Source organism: Phoca vitulina, unplaced genomic scaffold (assembly GCF_004348235.1).
Source record: "Phoca vitulina isolate PV1807 unplaced genomic scaffold, GSC_HSeal_1.0 scaffold40, whole genome shotgun sequence".
NCBI lineage: Eukaryota > Metazoa > Chordata > Mammalia > Carnivora > Phocidae > Phoca > Phoca vitulina.
This window is the reverse complement of record NW_022589743.1, coordinates 3,977,854-4,000,013: the sequence shown is the minus strand read 5'-3', so window position 1 is coordinate 4,000,013 and position 22,160 is coordinate 3,977,854. Positions and strand designations below refer to the sequence as shown.

The 22,160-nt window shown below is 52.2% G+C and overlaps 1 protein-coding gene across 1 annotated transcript in view; it reads left to right on the top strand.

Moving 5' to 3' along the window:
• The window catches only part of FAM117A (family with sequence similarity 117 member A), a 42,221-nt gene that overhangs the window by 17,047 nt on the left and 3,014 nt on the right, over window positions 1-22,160 (top strand). Inside the window, exons 2-7 of the mRNA XM_032428861.1 lie at window positions 7,157-7,326; window positions 15,696-15,791; window positions 17,452-17,562; window positions 18,037-18,171; window positions 19,305-19,506; window positions 20,901-21,051. Coding sequence (XP_032284752.1) covers window positions 7,157-7,326; window positions 15,696-15,791; window positions 17,452-17,562; window positions 18,037-18,171; window positions 19,305-19,506; window positions 20,901-21,051 — 865 coding nt within the window. The remainder of the gene's footprint in view (window positions 1-7,156; window positions 7,327-15,695; window positions 15,792-17,451; window positions 17,563-18,036; window positions 18,172-19,304; window positions 19,507-20,900; window positions 21,052-22,160) is intronic.

Here is a 22,160-nt window from a genome sequence, read left to right as displayed (position 1 = left end):
AGAATCCCTATCAAGCTGCTGGAAGGAACTTCCCCTCCTTACTGCCAATCTGTTATTGGGGAAATGTTTAGAAATTCTGATTCCCTGGTTTACTTGGCTTCTCTCCAGATTAACATATCCCCCTCCCTCCTGGCCCCCAGCAGAAGTGCTGCATCACAGCTGGGGGGGGGCAGGGACAGGGCAGGGCCTGCTCCCTTGATGGCCAGACTTATGCCCGGCCGCAGCTTCCTAGACTGCCCCGCCCCTGCCTGCTCCTCTTTCTGAAGGAAGATCAGTGACGGAAACAAGCAGAGTGCAGAAAAACACGTATAATAGGATCTCATTTTATTAAAAAGACGCGCATACATGCGTGCATGGGGAGAGATCAGGAAGGATGTGGACAGGAGGCGATCTCTGGGCCGGGGACATGCACAGTTTTAACTTTTCAGTTTTTGCTCATCTGCATTTTCTTATTTCCTCCAGTATAGCTCCAGCTTCTGGTACTGTGAGCTATCTCTATTTAAGAGGAGAGGTGGGAGACTAGTGCTAATAATGCTTCAAAGCCCAACAACGTGAGAAAGTGACTGACTCGTAGCTCATTTGTTAGACTAGCTAGTTGTTGAGTTTGGGCCACGCGTATGATCTCATCGGCTGTCTTTCTGCCTTCTGCAGTCCTTCTTGGGTATTTTGGGATCTCTAGGCCTCGTGTTAATGGAGGGTGGGGGAGAGTAGCCTTGTCTCATTTCCCAGGCTTCTTCATTGCTTCAAAGGTGGTAACGTGAGTGACGTCGCCCACCCCCCCACCCCGCGATGCCCAGCTGGGACCCTTTGGCCAGCGGCTGCTTTCTCCTTGTAAGCTGCCAAACCTCCACCCCACACTCTATCTCTGGCCAAGCTGAGAAAGGCAGCCACAAAAGCCTCACTTCCTGCATCATCTGCTGCCTTCCCCTGACCCCCTCCTGCCCTTCTCCTGAGTGTTGTCATCCTCCTCCTTTGGGTTCCTGGGGTGAGGGTTTGCTGGTGTGGTCAGGCCTGAGCCAGGGATAGGAGGGAGCCGCAGAGACGGTTTGGTGGTCCTTCTGAAGTGGCATTAGCTGGGGGGACCCCCAGGAGCTGTGTCTGGTAGCCTGGCCCCTAGGGATTACAGCAGCCTTGCACACTTCACCCCCGTGAGCAGCTTCAGGTGCTCCTCCTCCTGTATCACTTATAGGTGCTTATAGGTTGGCTCGGCCTGGGTGCTCAGAATCTGCTCATCAGAGGAATCAGCCCGTCCATGGTGGTGCGCCAGGCCCCTCTTGGCCGCTGTCGGTCCAGTGTCTTGTCTGCTCTTTGCTTTCTGCCCTATGGACTCCTCCCCAACGCACAGACACCCGACTGCTGGCCCTCTGCCCTCAGAGCCCCTGTCCCCACAGCCATACAAATGCAGCAGTTGGGAAACAGAACCGAGTGGCTCTGGAAGATAGCACCTAAGGCTTCTTATCTCCGGTGTGTGTCGTTTTGTTTTGTTTTTTCCATTTGCTGTTGCCCAAGAACACAAGCATCCGCCACTGCTCAGCTGCATGGTGAAATGGCCTGGCCCCGTGCCAGGGTACTTCGCCAGGTGGTTGGGCTGTGGAGGCTGCTGCATGCGATGGGCCGATAATACCCCACAGCGCTGTAAACAGGACACTCCACCCTCCCGCCGGCACCCAGCCGGTGCCCCGGCAGCCTGCTGCTTTGTCATGGCCCGTCATGATCTGGGCATCCCTTCTCAGATAGGGGAGCCAATTGTCCTCTTGCCCTCCTCCCCGTTTCCCAAATCTGAGAGGGGTACTTTCCAGAAATGAAACCAGTTCAGCTTCCAACCACAAGCAACCGTTGTGACTTCTCAGTGCTTCTTCGCTGACCATAATCACACAATGGCAGGGCAGAACCCAATCCCCAGATCTTTCCGGTATATCCATGAGGGAGAGGGCCACGAGCTCCCATTTCAACTACGCTCACTTGTCAGATTTCTTCGGGGACGTTCCCAGCTGAGCGAGGGCCCCCTGGGCAGCACAGGCACATGCAAGCCGTCTCTGCACCGTTTCCTCAAGGCGGGGTCCGTGCTGGGTTAGGCTGTCACCGGTCAAAACTTTGATGCTAAACAAGTACACCTTCCCAAGGGGCAATGTGGCTGGAACTCATGCTGTGTGTCTTTTCTGGGCTGAATCCTTTTCTAGGCTCCTTTACCCCACCTTCTATCCTAAAGAATTGTGGAGGAGGGATGGTTTAAGTGACATGAAGTGGTTCAACCTAATCTGTTTAGTGAAGACTTAAAAGCGGTTTTGCAACTCCCCTCCTGTTCTTAAAGGCATCGATAGGAAGTAACCGTAGGCTGGGATTGAGCTTCCGCTTGCCAGATGGGAGAGCAGGTCCAGGGAGGTTGGGTGTGTTGGCTGCAGGGCCATCAGGAGGAAGGTAGAGCCTCGGTCAGAAGTGGGTCCCTCACATCTGAGCCTCTTGTGGATATTCGGGGGCCACACTGCTCCAGCCTGTTGCCCGTTGGACGATGGCACAAGACCTGTCGCTGTCTGATTCTAGCTTTAGTTTGTGTTGCACTTGGGGGGAACTTGACACATCGGGTTAGCCCTTCATCGGTTTTGGCGCCCATGTTAGCAGGTGCTCTCCAAACCACTTAGGATGAGGTTTCTGAAATAAGTGCTAAGTTTTCATTTCCTATCAAAATCTAATTTTTCAAAAAGTGGCCCCCCTCATTTTCTGGGCATGAAGGAAACCTGGCATTTTAACTCTCTTCAGAGGTGTTGGGACATGCCAAGAATTGGGGGCTGGGGAGGGGAAGTGGGGACTTGCTGAGGTCTCTGAGACAGAAGGTGATTCTGTCACCTTGTGACTGGTAGGAGCTGTGCCAGCGGGAGGTTGTGGTCACCCTAGAAATAAGGCTGAGGCCCGGCTGCCTCCTTGAGGGAAAAGAAACTGAGGCAAGGCCTCCAGCTTGACTTGGATGCAGTAGGAGCTGTGTCAACGGGAGGATGTGGTCACCCTAGAAATAAAGCTGAGGCCTGGCTGCCTCCTTGAGGGAAAAGAAACTGAGGCAAGGCCTCCAGCTTGACTTGGATGCAGTGAGATCCTTGCAGGTCTGGCAGAGAGGAGGGCATCAGGGGCCACTGGTCCTGGATTGGGGTGCTCAGTTTCTCTCCATTCCTGTCTCCCGCCCCCGTCTTGTTTTCTTCCTTCCTTTATTTATTTATTTATTTTTATTGTGTAATTTTTTTTGTATATGGAAGAGCAAGTCAGGACCCATGACGCCCTCAGAGTCTTTGTGAATCGCTTTGGTCCAAGGTAGCCAGAAAGCATGTAGAGTTGACCAAAGTGGATGGTTGGATTCTCACCACGAATTCCAGGATTCTGGGTCCTCCTTCACCCCAGGAGTGCCGGGAGTACGGTCCCATCTCTGATGGCTGCCCTTGAGATTGGATTCCTACTGTAGCTCATGAGCGGGGTGGGATAGGAGGGGTAATGCGAACTGATACCAAACGCGTGTGGTTTAAATTGTCCCTGGGAGATAGTAGAATCCCAAGGTTTCAAAGACTTCAAAAAAAACAACCCAACCAACCCGAAAAACAGAAAGTCAGTACAGGCACCTGGGAAATGCCGGCCGTCAAAAGACTCCCTTCCCCGAAAAGGAGCTAAAAAGACAGTCCTTCCTGCAGGTGTCTAGGCAGGTGTCCCCTGCAACCTCCGAGAGCGTTCCTGATGCCGAAGGGCCAGGAGCCCGAGTGGGGTGATTGAAGAGGAAGGAGGCTTGGCTTTAGGCGTAGGACTGCCTCGGACCTCGTGGGCAACCGAGTCCAGTCAGAGATTGGCCCTTTCTGGGCCTCGGTTCCCTTACAATCCCCCCAAGCCCCTTTCGGGGCTGATGGGAGAGTAAAGACCCATATGAAAGGACTGTGCAGATGGGGTGAACCTTAAAAGTTCTGTATAAATACCGGAGAGCTCTCATGGTCTCAGTAAAAGAAAAATCTCCGGGAGGCTTTTGCTGCACTTTCTGCCGAGGGCTGGGCGAGGCTGTTCACAGAGATCCCTCCTCGCTGCTGAAGCAGCTGTCAGGATCACCGTGTTCTGGCCTTTATGGTGGCCTCTTGCTCATCGGCTTCCCACCTGCCTCTCTGCCGCTCTGTCACGTGTTCCCGTAAACTTGCTTTCTGGGGCTGCCGCCCGCCTCATCCCCAGGCTCTCCCAGACGGTTTCGGAGGCCCACAGGGCAGCAGTGTTGTGTCTGACCTGCCTGCCAGCATGCGTCAAAACCTCCCCAAAATATCTGGATCGACACCTTTTAAACCCAGGACAGGAGAAAGGGTGGTTGGCATGCTAGTGTGGGAGGTGAAGTTGGGGCTTGAACCCAGCGTGCCTGTCACTGACTTACTGGTGACAAGGCACAGGGAGGAGAAGAGAGAGGCCAGGCCTTCCTAAGCCAGAGAGAGGTAGAGACAGGCAGCCCTAGGGGCTTTACTCGTGGGGGGCGGGTTGAGCATGGATGTGCAAGGCAGACAAACTTCGAATCCATGATGTAATTAGAGCAGGTGTTCCCTTGTAGTAACGGTTTTTTGATTTTATATGAGTACTTAGGCATCTGCCAAACACCAGCCCTATGTTCTCAGCACTGTGTGGGGTACAAAGATAAATTAGAGACAGTCCTTGGCCGCAGGTTGTTTATTATCTAGGAGTTAAAATACCCATAATCCAAGAGAGAGGATTCTAAGTACTAGAAGAGTACAAAGTGCTGGGGAAAATCAGAAAATCCTTCCAGGGAATCCAGAAGGCTTTGTGGGTGTAAAGGCAGGCTGGCCCCAACGCATGGGGCAGATTTCAACTCTGGGCACCTATGCAAAACCTCAGAGGAGGGAAGACATAGGACATGGGTGGGAAATGGTTCATAGTACAGCTTGTCCAGGACATAGAGACCTTGAAGAGGAGTGAAATGTACAGGAAAGGTAAGTAGGACCAGAACATGAGGCCTTTGGCTACTGTCTTTGAAAACGAGCCTTTGAAGAGTTTTAACAGAAATGTTAAGATCTTTTAAAAGGATATCTTGTAGGTCAATATATATTATTTGGAAGAGGGTTCATGGTATAAGGTGAAAACATATTGCAAAACAATATATATAGTATGGTCCCATTTTTTATTTTAAAACCTACACAGAGCAGTCAGGCTGACAAGGATCTCTCTCATAGTATTGCAGTGATTATCTCTGGATGTTGAGATTCGAGGTTTTTCTTTTTGTTTATATATTTCCTGACCTTTCTGCAATTCACACTTACTACTTTTGCAATGTGTCATTTTCTTTTAAATGAACACATATGCTAGCTGAGGGAGAGGACTCAGAAATATGCCAGGAATTAGATAAAAACAGACTGAAAGTTATCCATGCAGTAACATTTGTGATATCTAGATTGTGGGCAGGGAAACCCCTCAAGTGGACAACCGTATACCAACCTAGGGGGATGTCATGTAGTCATTGGAAATGACAAATATGTAGATTGTTGATACCTGGAAATGGGTACATGAAATGGGTAGAACAAAGGAGAACATAATGTATATTTCACATTGGTTACTACTATGTCAAAATGTGTGTAAATACAAAGATGGATTTGGAGAATATACAGTGTTTTAGCATCTGCTTTTCTATCATGGTAAATGCTTAACATAAATTTTACCGTCTAACCATTTTAAGTTCATAATTCAGTGGCATTAAGTACATTCACGATATTGTGCAACCATCCCCACTATCCATTTCTAGAACATTGTCATCATGCCAAGCAGAAACTCTGTGCCCATAAATAATAACTCCCCATTCCCTTCACCCCCTAAGTCCCTCATAACCTCTATTCTACTTTCTGTCCCTATGACTTTGCCTCACAGAAGTAGAATCATACAATATTAGTCCTTCTGTGTCTGTTTTATTTCACTTAGTATAATGTTTTGAAGTTTCGTTGTATTGCAGAATGTATCAGAATTTCATCCCCCTTTGAGATTAATGATCCATCGCATGTATACACCACATTTGGTTTATCCATTCATATGTCGATGGACATCTGGTTGCTTCTACCTTTCGGTTGTTGTGAATAGCGCTGCTATGAACATGAGTGCGCAAGACCCTGCTTTTGGTTCTTCTGTATATTTACCTAGAAGCGCAATGGCTGGATTGTATGGTAATTTTATGTTTAATTTTTTGAGGAACTGCCAACCTGTTGGTGTCGTTTTAATATAAAGCTCTTAAAGTTTATTTATACCTACGATCCTAAATGCACACATGAATTATCAAGGGATTACTACAGATGTGAAAATGTTTTGCTCTGTTAAAGGAAAGAGGCTTTACAGATCTTAAGATAGTAGAATGTTTTGAATGTGGCCGTGGAAAGCAGGGTCAACCCAGACAGATGATTGAAACTTACAGATGATTCCAGAACCCTTACATTTTATCAACAGTCTCAATTTTTACCTTCTCCCAAAAAGCTTTAACCAAGGTAAAAATTAAATAGATGGATTTATAATTGCTTTATTTTTGTCCCATTTAGCCAGAAGAGGGGAGACAGAGGAGGGAACCAAAAGACTGATTTTCCTAAGCTGGATTCCTCCATCCCGGATGGTTGAAAGGAGTTCTATTGTTCTCTTTGTCTCAGTCACCTAGGTTCCCTGAGCTAACCAGTCATGAAGGAAGTATGAAGAGTCCTTCAGTTAATTGGGTTGAATTTGTGCAGTGCTTAGGAGCCCTGCGGTGGGTGCTGGAGAGAGGGAGAGCAAGGGATGAAAGATTGGTTTGGGGCCCCTTAGAGTTCCCTCGTTAATGATGGGAAACAGTCCTGCTCTCTGGAACTCAATCCGAGACTTAGGAGTTCAGGGCTCATAGTCCACTAGGAACAGGAAAAAGATAGAAGACATTTATAAAGTAACCCCTTGTCTAAAGTAAAATGATGTAAATTGTTTCCAGTGATAAAGGCCAGCTGGTTAAGTCAGAAAAGCTCTGGTCAGACTGTATTTGCTTTTATGGGCCGCTTCAAAGAATCTTTTAGGAGGGAGGTGTATACAAGTGAAGACATGGCCGTCAGGTGAGGCTTTCCTAGGAGACAGAAGGTTGGTTACCTCGTCTCCTTCCTCCATGCTGATGTCAAGGTGTGCGGGCTGTGCTCTCTTCCAGCCAGCGTCCCATGCTCCGTGGCCCCAGAAAAGTCAGTGTGTAGGCCTCAGCCACCCCAGGTCCGGCGTACATTCTCCCTGGACACCATCCTCAGCTCCTACCTTCTGGGCCAGTGGCCACGAGATGCCGATGGGGCCTTCACCTGCTGTACCAATGACAAAGCCACCCAGGTAATGACGTGCTCTCCTAAGGGGATAAGGATGGGGGGTGGGGGCTGGCTGAGGAGACCTTTGGTCTACTTACCAACTCTCGGTCACTGAAATGATCTGTCCTGGGTTTTGGCTGCATATCTTCACCATATGGCTTTTCAGCATCTGATATTTACCAGCTTGGTTTTCTCTGTAAACTTACGTGAGAACGAGTTTGCATTCCACCTGGCTGGTGGAAGAGAGAAGTCAATCTGGGTTTTCCAGTCTGGCTATGAGTATTCGTGTGTGGGTAAGCAAGAGTTGACTTTGGAATCTCTTCTAGGTTTTCAAAAATGAGATTTACCTTTCTAAAATTAAGCAAGCCAACATTCAACTGAGTTTGTATTCCCCAGACAACTGGGAGAGAGGCCCCAAAAGTGTGTTGAGCCTGGATAGATCCTGCTGGAGCAGTAAGAGTGGAAAGCTCTCAGATAATGAAGACTCAAGCCCTAGCCAGCAGCCCATGGGAGTCCACTGGGCCCGTTCGAGTCCTTTGGAGCCCAGGTCCTCTCTGTCAGTATTTTTCTTCCTGGCAGTCTTTTCTTTCTTTCTTTTTTTTTTTTTTTTTTATTTATTATTATTTTTTTTCTTTCTTTTTTTCTTTTTAAAGATTTTATTTATTTATTTGACAGAGAGAGACACAGTGAGAGAGGGAACACAAGCAGGGGGAGTGGGAGAGGGAGAAGCAGGCTTCCTGCAGAGCAGAGAGCCCGATGCGGGGCTCGATCCCAGGACCCTGGGATCATGACCCGAGCCGAAGGCAGACGCTTAACGACTGAGCCACCCAGGCGCCCCCTGGCAGTCTTTTCAATAAGAATCCTAAACTTGGAAGGAATCTCCGCAGATAATCCACCCAAACTCCAGGCTTCCCAGAGTTTTTGAATAAGATAGTGTTGACCGGAGCAAGGAGTCGTCTCCTGTGTAAAATTTTGTCTCTCTTTTTTTTAGATTTATTTATTTATTTGAGAGAGAGAGGGAGAGAGCGTGCCTGCAGGGGTGGGGAGGGGCAGAGGGAGAGAGAGAATTCCAAGCAGACTCCCAGCTGAGCACGGAGCCCAACTCGGGGCTCGATCTCACGACCCTGAGATCACGACCTGAGCCAAAATCAAGAGTCAGACACTCAACCGACTGAGACACCCAGGCGCCCCCATACAAAGATATATCTTAATCTGATTCAGGACTTCAACATTCTTAGCAGTTGTTCAGAGTCCAGTCTTTTCTCTTTTGATACAGTTTAAACCCATGCCTGTTTGACTTCAGAACAAATGAGTTGTTCTCAGAAAAGAGGAAACAGGGTGGGAAGAACAGGGGCTCAGAAGCGGCCCTGTATCTTGGGGGTCCTGGGCAAGTCGGCTCTTCCTTTGCAAGCCGGGAGCGTGTGCCCACTCTTCTTGCTCGCAGGTGGAGTGACAGCCAAGCGTGAAAGTGTTCCGTGCACTCACGTCCCCTACCTCCTCTTTTGTGCATGTCCCGTTGGTCCCCTTCTTTTATTTATTTATTTTAGTGAGATCCATTTTCAAATGTTGCTAGTGAACATCTAAATGCCCAGTACTGTTCTCAGCATGTCGGAATGAAGGATAAGGAAATGAGAACAAGATTTGGCCTCTGTGAGTCTGGATGCCAGTTCCATGAAGGCCAGTGAACAGACAGCCAAGGGATGAGATGGGGCCAAATGTTTGGCATGGTTTAGAGGAGAGGAATTCTCATGGGAATGCCCCACCTTGAACCAACAAGAATTTGCTGCAGCTGAGATCAGTGGCCCTCTTTAGATCTACAAACAGAAAGTGAAGGGAGGACAGACTCGAGTGGTGGACGGCGGGGGCCTGCTTCCTTGGAGCCCCAGGCACTGCTGTTTCCTGCATCCCTGGGAAAGGCTGAGTAAGATGGCTTCTGCTTTGCCCTCATAGGCCTGGAGTACACACCCCCTTCTCTTTGGAGAGTAGTGTTTAATCCAAACAATGTATCTAGTCAAGTAGGGCTTCCCGGAGGACAGGACCCGAGGCTGCTTCTGGTGTGCAAGCTCATGAGTGCATCCCCCTTTGTTGGGTGCGGGCTTCCCACCTCTCCCCATCTCTGTCACTTCCGGCCACCAACCTTCTAGGAAGCCTCTACCCCACTCCTTGGAGAGTGTTCTCTTTGTCAACTCAAGGGAGGGTTGGCCTCAGATGTTCCCTGGCGGGATTTAGAGGCCTGGGCTCTAGGCTATGTGTTTTTGCTCGGGCTCCAGCTGCAGGCCAGATCTTTTATATAACAAGTCTGGGCTTCTTGCCACAGCAAGACAGAGGTCAGCGATGCGCCTCCGTGGGTCTGGCAAGGCCAAGCTGTGCAGCTTTCCTCTTTTCCCGGGATGGGCTCCAGCCCTCGAGGAACTCTTAGCAACCTGTCAATATTGTGGCTGGAGTCAAGAGGTAGGAGAATTCTGATCAACGTAGGCATCCAAACCAAAATATGCGCTCTGCCCATCTTTCAATCCTGGTCTTCTGGGAATTTTCTGCTTCTGGATTTTGGACTCCAGTCAAATTCCTGTTCGAGCCCCCCCTAGCCTGACACAAACTACCTCCTTCAACACTGGCATTACACCAGGAAGACCTGAGGCTCTGCTGACCTCTCTCTAAATGATTGCTGTTCCTTCTCTCCAGAGCATGGGCATATCCCCAGAACGGGCTAGATACAAGGGGCATGGACAAGGGTAGAGGGAAGGTGGGGAGGCAAGATTTACCAAAGTCCTTGAAAGCTTTTATGTTGTTAAAAAAAAATAGATTGAGGCCAGCACCTTTCCCTCATTTCTCTGAGCCCTACCCCTGCTTCCTGCCCCTTCTCTTCCAGACACACCAGTGTAGCACTTCTACTGTGTCTGGCAGGCAGGCCCTCACTTCTGTCCTCCTGTTTGCCCTCCCACCCCCCACCCCAGAGCCAGCAGCTCGAGTGTGGTGTTTGGAGACCACGTCAGCCGTGGCGTTCCTGGGGACATGCCTTGTAGTGAGGGCAGCACCATAGTTGGGCTGAACCTCCTAGAGGAAACAAGAACCCTGCCCGTTCCAAGCAAGTTTCTGACCTGGGCCGCAGACACAGAGCACCTGCCATTTAGATAGCCAAGCGTGCTGCATTCTCGAGTCTTCCTCGCAAGATGGCTACCCAAGTTATTTGGGGCAGGGGAGGAAGAGAGGTGGCTGAGTCTTATTTGGGGAATTGGGTGTCCTGTGAAATTCTGCGTGTTCTGAGCCAGGAAGAGCAATGGGAGAGAGCTGCCCAGGTCTCCCAGAGACAAGCTTGGTGAGCCCAAGGAAGAGCTTGGGTGCAGCGGGAGTGGGGCACAGAGCGGCCAGCTGGGGAGGACTAGCAAGGCTCCTGGATGGAGTCCCCATCATCGGAAGGAGGTTCTTTGTGTCTTGGAGGACTTTGTCAGGATTCTGCAGGCCAATCTGAATACGTTTTCCCCTCTCTGGACCGCCCTGTCCCCAGGTCAGCTGGTAAACCCGAGCTGGCCACCAAGTGCTCTGGGCTGGCCCTGCTAGTGGCGGGCCAGGGCGGGGTACCATCTCCACCTCCTGTCTTGCTGTGCAAAGCACTCGTGTCTCCGTGCACTCTTCTGCAGGGAGGAAGTGGTCTCACCACAGCTGGAATGACTGTTTGAGCACAGTTCCCCTGCTGGTCTCATCCTGCAGACAGACGGGACCCTGGGTTCCCGCTCTGCCCGGCCCCCTGTGCTGCTTATCCCAGCCCTGCTTCCTCCACATGCTCCAGGGGAGGTGCGGAAGCCTCTAGCATGGACTTTCTTCTTTAGGCTTGATTTATCCGATGGAGGAAAAAAATAGCTGAAGTCCTTGACAAATCTCCGAGAGTGTCTTGTAGGCCAGAGGCAGAGGCGGCCTTCTTTGTTGAGGAGGACGTCCCTTTCTGGGACTTTTCCCTACTGTGTGTTCTTTCCTTTCATTACTCTTTTTCCCAAGCCAGTGCCTCGGCGTTTAGTGATGACACATGATCGAGTCTGCCCATCACAGGCTTGCTTTCTGGGTGTGGGGGCCTGGGCATGGTGCCTGTTTTCCAAACTGGCGAGCAGGACCAGTTGGTCAGCATATGGTTTGACAGCAGCACAGAATATTTGAAAATGGGTCCATGATGGAAAATCTGAGGGTTACATAGTCACTGGAGGGCCAGGGACGGTGGCCTTGGCCACCTCCAGCCGGAGTTCCTGGCTCGGGCCAGCGGACCACCCTCAGAGAGCCTTTTCCTGCCTGTGTTTCGCCAGAGTCCCCCAGGGGCTGATTCCCTGCCGAATGTCATGTTCCACACGTAGTTCCAGAGCATCTTCTGTACCAGGCCAGGCACCACACTGTTCTTGGTCCCTGCATAGGTATATGGGGCTGTGTTTCCAGGGCCTAACTGGCTCCACCAAGGTCCCTGGAGACAGCAGGGCCGGGACCCTTGCCTGGGAGTCCAGGTAGAAACTGAGTTGGGTTGGGGTCAGAGAAACAGGTTCTAGTTTGGAGGGTTTTTGGCTCCATCCCACCCCTGTCTTCTTGTTCTATCGGGCTGTTCTTTGGACAGCTGTCCTCCACCCCCACACCCACTTATCCTTCCGCATGTGGCTCTGAGAGCTCAGAAGCCCAGGCAAGGCTTCCTGGGTTTGACCCACATCCAGTTGTGCATAATTCGAGCGTCATCTGCACAGGTGGCTGATGTCACTCAGGGCTAGTACATGGTCCTGCTTGTCTCTCAGCTGCTCCCCTTGGGCCAAGGTGTTAAAATAAATCTGTTCCAGTGCATGAATCCCCTTGACAAATACGATGTTTTGATCTGCTGACCAAAAGCTCAAGCTCCACTCCACTTCCAAAGGATCATGTGGAGCGACTCCTTCCATTGCCGTCCTGCCGCATGGCTCGACCCTTATTGTGCCATAAAGGGGCACTCTTCGAAGGGGAGCCTTTCTGTGCCCCAGGGAGACCTTGGCTCAGACCTCTGTGGTGAGACCCAGAGGTGAAGCGGCCCGTCTACCCAGATGCACTGGAACTAGGGAGCAGGGCATGGTCCCCACTCTTGACATGCCCCGTTGAGTCGGAGGGGCCAAAGCCCACACCTGTGCATGAGCCTGTCTTACAGATGCTCAAAGCCAGCATGGACGCAGCTTCATACACAGGATGACCTACTGTGTTAGCTTCCCGGGGCTGCTGTGACAAATGACCTCAAACTTCATGGCTTAAAACAACAAACCTTATTCTCTCACAGGTCTGGGGGCCAGAAGTCAAATTCTGTTTCACTGGGCCAAGATCAAGGTGTTGGCAGGGCTGCGCACTCTCTGGAGACTCGCTGAGAGATCCATTCCTTGCATCTTCCAGCTTCTGTGGCTGCCAGCGTTCCTTGGCTTGTGGCCACATCACTCCAGTGTCTGCCTTTGTGGTCACATCCCCTTATCTTTCTCCGTGTGTGTCTGATTGCCCCTGTCTCTCTTATAAGGACACTTGTAATGGCCTAATTTGTCTGGATAATCCAGGATAATCTTCCCATCTCAAGATCCAAACTTAATCACATCTGCAAAAACTTTACCATATAAGGTAACACTTATAGGTTCCAGGGATCGGGACCTGGTATCTTTGTAGGGCCATTTTTCAGGCTATCACACCTACTGACCTCCTCATCTACTGCTTTGCCTCTTGCTCACTCTGCTCCAGCCATACTGGCCTCCTTATCATTCTCAAACAAACCAGGCTTGCTCCTGCCTCAGGGCCTTTGCGCTTGCTAGTCCCTCTGTCTGGATCACTGTTACCTTAGATACCCACATGGCTCACTCCCACATCCCCTTCACGTTTTCCTTCAGATGTTACTCTTTCATTGAGGATGTCCCTGACATTTAAAGTCATGTTCCCCTGCCCAGCATTCCTATCTCCTTTTGTTGCTGTGTTTTCCTCTTAGTACTTATCACTGTTTCAACTATGTCCCCAACTAGAACGTAAACTCAAAGGGGACAAGAATTTTTGTTGTTTTGTGCATTGCTGTGTTGCCAGCCCTGGAATGGTACCTGACACGCAGTGCGCATTCAGTAACTATACGCTGAGCGTGTGGACGATGGATACTCGGAGCCTATCTGTACGGAGGAGACGTGGGGCCGAGGAGCAGTCAGCACGAGGTAGACAAGTTAGACGGGCTCCCCGCGGGCAAGGCTGGGAAGTTGGTAGGGCAGGCCCTCTGAGACGGAGAGGCCAGGCTTGGGGTCCAGGGCAAGGGGAGAAAGGAGGCAGAGCTAGGTTTGCCTGGATGCAATGAGGGCCGGGCACAGAGGGCCCGTGGGATGGAAGGTAAAATGGCGCCATCTGTGACCAGGGGCTGGCCGAGTGTTGAGGCAGGACAATAGCCTTGGCAGCATGGTTTACCCAGAGGCAGCAGCGGTTGCGGGAGGATGTGGCCGAGCAGAGAGAGGTGAGGCAAGATGGACCGAGAGACACGATCCCAGTTTGGCATGAATTTTCACATCCTTTCTAGCCTCTGCTGCCAGCCCACGTTTCTCCTTCCACCCTCTCACGCATCTCAGAAGGAAGGAGGCAGTTGAAGAGTCTGCAAGAGATGTTAATAGAGCTGCTGACAGCCTGGATGGGGCTGTTGTGAGTGCGGTACCTTCCTAGTGGAAGGGAAATGGGCATCACCAGCTTAGCCTTCGCCATCCCTCCCCTGTGGCCTCGGCCACCTTCCAGGGACAGCAGGCTTGCGTGGAGCTCAGCTTGGATGAGCAGAGCTAACGATCTGTAGGGTTGGCTTTGGAGCTCCGGGAGTGGAGGCGCGTTTGTGTGTCTGCTGGGCCGAGGGGGCTCTGGGAGAGGGGGCCCTCCTCCTCACTTTGCAGTATGTGCGGCAGCTTTCCTCAGGCTCTGGCTGCCGGCACCCCAGTTTGGGGAGACGCAGGCATTTGGGAGTCGACCAGTTAGCCGCTTGGTTGCCGAATGCTGTCACAGCCAGCTTTACCTCGAGGGCTTGGGCTGCGGCCTGAAGGATGCGCTGCCTGCCCTCTTCCTGAAGGACGGGGGTGTGAAGACTGGAGCCCTGGCCCGTCTTCCTTGCGGCGTTGTCAGGGAAAGAGGGTGGGGCAGCGGTCTCACCCTGGCTGTGTCGCATGGCCCGGCAAAGGTCCTGGTCAGCAGCTGGGAGAAGGAAGAGCCAGGGAGACTCAGTCCCCTGTGGCCCCTCCATACAGCTGTCACACAGGGCAATCTGCCCCCCCCCGCCGCTCTTCTTCACAGCTGTTGGGTAGTGAGTGGTTGGGGTTCTTCTTCCCCCCCTCTTATCCTCCCCCTTTTCTGTTTGCAACAGCCTCTCGGGGGAGGTCAGCAGATCTGTTGGAGGAGATGGTTCCCAGGCCCTCATGGTTTGGCAGCTCATGTAGAGAAGTCAGAGCTGGTTCCCCTGGAGCATTCCTCCTTGGGCCCCTCCCTTGGAATGGAAGTAGGGGGTGTTGGTGGTGGGAAGTGATCTAGTCCTCCTCTAACTCATGCTTAAGCCAACAGCTTCCTCCCTCAGGTTGGGGCCCAGGAAGTGGGTCTGCAACTCCCCCTGCCTCAATCTTGGGCCCTTGGCCTTCTATGCAGCTGGGGAGTGGGGAGGAGGCGGGGGGATATGGCCGACTGAGAGGTCTGTTCTCACAAAGGGCAGCACAGGGCCCAGGAGAAGGAGCTGTGATAAAGCCAGAAAGGGTCAGGGTCAGGGCTGAGTTCAGAATTCTGGCTTCCTCCTTCCTGAGAATGTCCCCTCCCATGCCTATTCAGGAGGACTTCAAGTCTGTGTGCAGAGCCCCCCCTGAAACCAGCTCGAGACACTGTGCTACACAGAAGTCTCCTGCTTTGGTCGAAGATGGAGGACGGGGGACCTCTACTGACATTTTTCCTGTTTTACCAAGTAATAATGATTGCTTAATGGAGTCCCGTCTCGTAACTTGTTTTTCACGACATTCCCAGGAACCTGAACTTGTGCCGGACCCATAAAGGGTCCACGAATCGAGGATGCCAGGGGTCCCCCGAGCCCGTGTTCTTCTGGAGCTGGTTGGGAGAGGGAGGGGCAGGACTTGTCCCGTGGGGAGCACCTGGAATAGCTGGGGCCAGAATCCCTGTGTAAAAGTCACAAGAGAGTAAAGAGCAGGTTGGCCTTGTTGGCTCATCAGGGAAGGCTTCCTGGAGGACGTGGACTGGGAGAGTGACGGTGCAGGTGGAGAATCCTCAAAGAATAAAAGAGGCGGGCAGTGTTCAGGAGGCTGATGACCAGACGACAGAGACGCCTTCAAAGAGCCACCGCCTCTGTCCAGGAAGTGGCTGCTTCCCCGGGGCCTGCCCGAGAAGCTGCTCTGTCTCACGGGGTTTCTCCCCCTGCAGACGCCCCTGTCCTGGCAAGAGCTGGAAGGTGAGCGGGCCAGCTCCTGCACACACAAGCGCTCGGCGTCCTGGGGCAGCACAGACCACCGAAAAGAGGTATGTGCCCCCTTTGACTCCCTGGCCACAGCAGCTGCCTCCTGTCCACGCCCAGCACCGTGGATGTGTCTGCTCCAAAGTGGCCTCACATCTTCGGTCTCACTTGCCTTTTCTGGATGAGATGGCTCCTTCAAAGCTGCCTGTCAGTGTCCTGGTGGCCCGGCTTAGGAGTCCAGCCCCTTCCGCCGGCAGGGCCTTTGCCAGCGACCGCTGGTGCCCTCCAGCAGCCCAGCGCGGGGTGGGAGCCACCACTGTTCTCGCTTGCTTGGAGCTTGTATCCAGATAAGCTGTTCCGAGTGAGTTTCTGGGAACTGGAAGCCCCCAACCTTACCACCTACTGAACTGTGCATCCAGCCTTTTTTTTGTTTTATTTAAATTTTTTTAGATTTTATTTATTTATTTGACAGAGAGAGAGAGAGAGCACAAGCAGGGGGAGCGGCAGGCAGAGGGAGAAGCAGGCTCGCTGCGGAGCAGGGAGCCCGACGCGGGGCTCAATCCCAGGACCCTGGGATCATGACCTGAGCCGAAGGCAGACGCTTAACCGACTGAGCCACCCAGGCATCCCATCCAGCCTTATTTTTAGAAGAGAAAAATAGTTGTGTGTTCCCAAACACTTTTCACTGGCCCTCCCCCTCTCTCAGGAGGACTCCAGTCACTGAGGTTGAATAGAGAGAAACACAGACGGGGATTCCGGGCTCCTAAACCAGCTCCACCTGCCACTCCAACTGGCGGCCCCTGAGGGCCGACTCGCTGGGAGTCACCTCGAGCCTCTCTTGGTTGCAAGAACAGAGAAAATGTGAAGGGAATGCTCTACAAGTTAAAAGCTAGTGGGAAATATGGAGTTCGGAAATTTTAAGTTCGGAATGATCAGAGTAAGCAAGTTATTTACACTAAGCGTGGAGTCATGGTGTGAATGGTGCCCGATAGCAGATCTAAAACCACTTTCTTCTTGGCAGTGGTCATAACTTGTATGGCTATGGGCGGCAGATCTCCTCTCTGAATCCTATTTCATTGGGGCCCATATTTAAATAGATCTGCATCTCCTGAGCCTTCTCCAGCTGAGGGCGAGTAGGTGGAGAATTACAAATGTGACGGAGACAATAGTCAAAACCATTGATAATAATGCATAATTGTTACAAGATATGAAAGTCAGGACAAAATCTGATACTCCTTCTTGAGCATCAGCTCCTTGCTCAGTGCAGTTTACTTTAAAATGAGGGGAAATCCTTCCATCCTTCCTGGTCCCGGGGCCTTTGAGATAGCTGTGAATGTACTTTGAAGAGTGAATTCAAAAACATCATTTCCCATTTCTATTAATAGAGTAGTATTCCACGCCTTTGGAATCCGTGAAAGACAAAAATGGTTTCGGCATTGCGTATTTTGAAATTTTTGGAAACTGATCCATCTGATTCATATTTCCAACTGATCCGTAGAATACATGATAATTCAGAAACACCAAATATCTAGTTAATAAGGTCTCCAGCTGGCCTGATGAGCGTGTCATCAGTTCTGAACTCACCGAGGTCTCTTGGGAGGTTTTCCATCTTCCTTTTACGCATTATCATGGGCCTCCGGTGGGAGCCACGCCGGGGAGGAGGGACCCCGTGCCCTTTAGCTTTGTTCCACCTGCCTCTCCCCCCTCCCATCTCTGGGCTACCAGATTTCCAAGTTGAAGCAACAGCTGCAGAGGACAAAGCTAAGCCGCAGCGGGAAAGAGAAGGAGCGGGGCTCCCCCCTGCAAGGGGACCATGCAGTGCGGGGAGCACTGAGGGTATGTATGTGTCCGCCCCCTCCCTGGGCCCGCTCCCCTTGTTGTCGCCCGTGGCGGCCCCGTGTAGGCAGGTCCTCGCGGGTCTTACAGCCGCTGACTGAGCCTGCCACGCTGCCCACCCCATGGCCACGTGGCTGCCTAGGTGGTTTGGGCACAAACTGGGGGTCGCTGAGTGAGGCTGGAAGGGCTTTTTGCCCTCACGAATGGCTCTCCCCTCAACCCCCGCGCCCCCCTACAATTGACGCAGTGGTGAGCCCGCAAGCGCTAGAACCACGCTCTAGACTCCCAAAGCGCTAACCTCTGGAGAAAAACCCACTGAGCTTTCCTATTGCAGTCAGTCCCCGTGCCCAGATCCTCCTTTATTTGCTTGGTTCTGCTGTGTAGACATGACATTACCCCCTGGTCAGAACTAGTAACTCTACGGGGCTCGGGGGAGGGGGGGTTCCGTGACCGCTCCATCTGCCTCCTCCTCAGGCGTCCCCTCCCAGCTTCTCCTCAGGGTCACCTGTCCTGCGACTCAGCCCCTGCCTGCACCGGAGCCTGGAAGGGCTCAACCAAGAGCTGGAGGAGGTGTTTGTGAAGGAACAGGGTGAAGAGGAGCTGCTGCGGGTGAGTGGGGCGCGCCCTCGATGCACGACGAGCCAGCGGCTTGCTGAGTGTGGGTGCAGGCCGGCGGGACTCTGGCTCTCTGGGGGCTCCGGGCTGTGGCCACGTCAGCAGCGCGGTGCAAACGCCAGCCTGCACAAGGAACACAAATCGGGTTCATTAGATTCAAATGGACTTGGCCACCAGGACAGCAGAGCCGGGCGGTGGAGCCGGGACAGGCTTGTGGTGCTGGGCAGGAAGAGAGGGAGCGGGGCTCAGTGGAGGGGAGACTTCTCAGCCAGGAGGAAGGGGCTCGGCGCCACTCTTCAGCCAAAGCACCGGCTCCGTGCTCCCTGCGTCCTCATCCCCATCACCATCACTGTCCCCCTCCCGTGCCTCAGTCGCTTGTGTAACCACCTCTCCCCCCATGTCCACCTGGTGACCTGCATTCATCCTTCATGCCCAGTTGCCCCTGTGCAGCCTCCCCCCTCCCCCCACCCCCACCCCACTCCCAGGCAGAATTATTTGCTACCTTTTCTGCCGTCTCAGGCACATTTTTATACTGACACAGTACAATTGGAGAATGCCAGTTGGGCAGTATTAATATAATTCTAATGGGCACACTCCTCAGTTTATGAGTTACTTGCTAGTTGATTTTTAATTGATGTATATGTAGGATTTGATACCCACCCAGGCACCTGCTCGCAATTCGGTGAGCTGTGGGTACAACTACCATTGATGGCTAAGAAGCAGGGAGGGGGTATTTCATACGTGATAATGATGTGCATGCCTGTCCTGCAGTGGCTTGCGTGGTTAGTGTCCTGGTGGTTCGCCCCCTATCATGCTTCCCAAATGTTCTTCATCTTTGTGTTCCCGGAGAAGGTCCCTGCCCTCGAGGCTTACAGCCTGCTGGTGGCGTCACCATGATGAAACCATACAAATAAACATGTGATTCTAAATTGGGTCGCAAGGGCTAGGGGAGAAATAGGAGGGGCTTTCCCTTAACTCAGTGACTTGAGAAAGCCATGTCCTGGTGTAATTGTGTGTCAGGGATAGAGGCCAGAACAACAGCGAGGGGAGGAGCTTAAGGGTCACTGCCGCTCTCATGGCCAGAAGAGAGGGGCCTGAGAGTCCTTCCCCACCCTCTTCCCTGGCAGATCCTTGATATCCCTGATGGGCACCGCGCCCCTGCTCCCCCCCAGAGTGGCAGCTGTGACCACCCCCTCCTCCTCCTGGAGCCCGGCAACCTTGCCGGCTCTCCCTCCGTGCCCCTGGCATCCCCCCAGCCTTCGGGCCCGGCCAGCCACGAGGAACACCGGGGTGCTGTCGAGGAGCTGGCATCCATTCCCAGTGACAAAGGTAAGCTGAGGGGGGCTGGGGCAGCAGCCTGAGGTATGGGGGACCTCCACGCCCTTTCCCCCTCTAATCAGGTTCAAGCCTGGGAGTCCTCCTTACTAACCAACTAGAATATCATGGGTTGTCTTTATTCTGTATGCGATATTAGCAGTAGTAATGGTCCTTCACACAGATCCTGATTTATAATTTATATAAACTCTCTGCACCCGCACTTCTGTTCTCACTGGGAAGCACGGAAGCAGTGCCTCTCATCCTCCTATTTTGGCTAATGAGTAGAAAGCCTGTGGGTCTGTCCGGCTGGTCCACTGCACGCATTACCAGCAACAGGTCTCAAGGTGTTTGGGAAAGGTAGACAATAAGCGAATGTGGTCTCTTGCCCCAGGGTCACGCTGTTTGACCCGGATTGAAACCCAGGCTTTCCAACTCCAAATCTCTACTTTGTCCTGTGCCCTGGCTCCTTTACGGGAGGATGAGACCCAAGCCCTTCCTCCCCACGATAATGATCCTCCTGTCCCAAAGCACTGTGGCCTGCCTCCCCCAGTTGGATTCTCACAGCGCCCTGTGAGGTAGGCTGGTCAAGGGCATAATCTCACACTACACAGAGGTAAACAGAGCATAGAGTAATAAGGAATAAATGTGAGATAAATACAGATAAAGTCAATATTTGCAGCCTAGGCAAAGTACATTCACTGTGTGGAAAGGGAGAGGATTTTATCCCACAAGTGGGGTTGAGTAAAGACTGCTTCTCTGAGTTGGTACAAGAGCTCTTCCTGGAAGAAGGGATAGCTTTGCAGGGCTGTGGAGAGGACAAAGCTGTGGTGTGTTGGCAGCAGGGCGGTGCGGTCTTGGAAGAAAGCAGGGAGACGGAAGTTAGGATTCCTTTAAGTCAGACTTGGAGTCCCAGTTGTAGTCTACCTCCTGAGAATACAGAATTGCTATTAGACCTGATTTTTCCATCAATTCAACTGTATTTTTTTAAAAGATTTATTTATTTATTTGAGAGAGAGAGCACAGGGGCAGAGGGGCAGAGGGAGAGAGAGAATCCCAAGTAGCCTTCCCGCTCAGCATGGAGCCCAACGTGGGGCTCAGTCTCACAACCCTGAGATCATGACCTGAGCTGAAATCAAGAGTCGGTCACCCAACCGACTGAGCCACCCAGGTGCCCCTCAACTGTATTTTTTTTTATCCTGTATAACAAGATATAGGTTTTTGTAAGCCTTCTTAAAGCTATTTTAAGGTAAATAAAGCATGGACAAACAACCTGGATTAGCATAAGCACTGCCAACCCCCTCACCACATGTCCCAGTCTCGCCCCTTTACACCGAAGCCTGAGCCCAGGAAAGTGGAGAGCCTCCTTTCCTTCAGTTCCACTGGCCTCAGCCTCACTCTGTTTGCAGCCTCCTCTCCGGGCCGCCCAGCCTGCCTTGAAGACAGCAGCCCGTCTCCGGTCCTTGCCTTTGCCGCCTCCCCTCGGCCCAATCACAGCTACGTCTTCAAACGGGAGCCCCCGGAAGGCTGCGAGAGAGTGCGTGTGTTCGAAGAGGCCGTGTGAGTACCTCCTGTGGACCGTGGACCGTGGATCGTGGGCGGGGTGGGCGGGGTGGGGCGGGGCCGGGGATGGGGGTGAGCCCTGCACTGTTCTCTCTGACAGGCCCTTCTTCCATCTTGGGCTCTCTCAGCCTGGGGCCGTTGTCAACTTCAGATGATCGGGAGCACACTTTTGCCACGATCAGACTTGTCGACATGACCTACTCGGAGCCCTTCAATCTTTGCTTATTGTGATCTCTATGGAAACCTGCTCTCTGCCCACATGCCAGCCACAAGTGCTGTGGGAGCTGGAAAGGAAAGAGATCTGAAACCCGAGCCCTTTGTTTTTTCTATTTTTTTTCCATCCCTGGGGAAGGTGTGAGTTTGCTAGATGGTAATCGGAGAGAGAGAGAGCATGTTAGTAGTTCTCTTCAGGCAGAGATGGGAAGTGTTTTGTCCCCAGTGGAGTGGCAGGGGGACCTGAACAGCTTCCTCCCTGCTTCTGAGTCAAGTCTTCACCCTGTCGCTCTAGTGGTTCAAGGGTCATGAACTCCCAGACAGAAATTTCCAGTCCTTACAAGGAAGGACTGTGGAATATTCCAAACCAGGTGGGACAGTTCAGAAGCCGTTCTGATGTTGATTGACTTCTTCACCACGGTTCCCTCCCATTAGCAGAGAGGATGGAGGGCCGAACCTTTCCAAATGCCCACCCGGTCCCCCGTAGCAGGCACCCCAAGAGCTCATTTTCTTCCCCCCACCAGCTTCATAGTCAGAAGGGCAGATTCTCAGTTAGGAAGAATTGGTCCTCGTGTGTGAGCTGAGATGTAGCTAGGACAGGGTTTGAGCCTTGAGAGCTCCATTCACGTCGCAGGTAAGGGACAGTCCATGGTAGCAACAGAGGGTACAGCTAGAAGGCAAAGTGGGAGTTAGGGAGAAAGCCATGGCCCCGGGAGTGTTTGCTCCCAGCTTCGCTATGTAGCTCTCCAAGAAGCCTGGGTCCTCAGGGGTGGCATGGAGGAAAAAGACCAGATCTTGCAGCTTAAGCGGACTTGGGTCTCTCCCCAGTCCACGTTATACTTGAGCAGCCACCGCCTGGGATTGCTTGTGGAAATGAGGCTGGTGCCCATCCT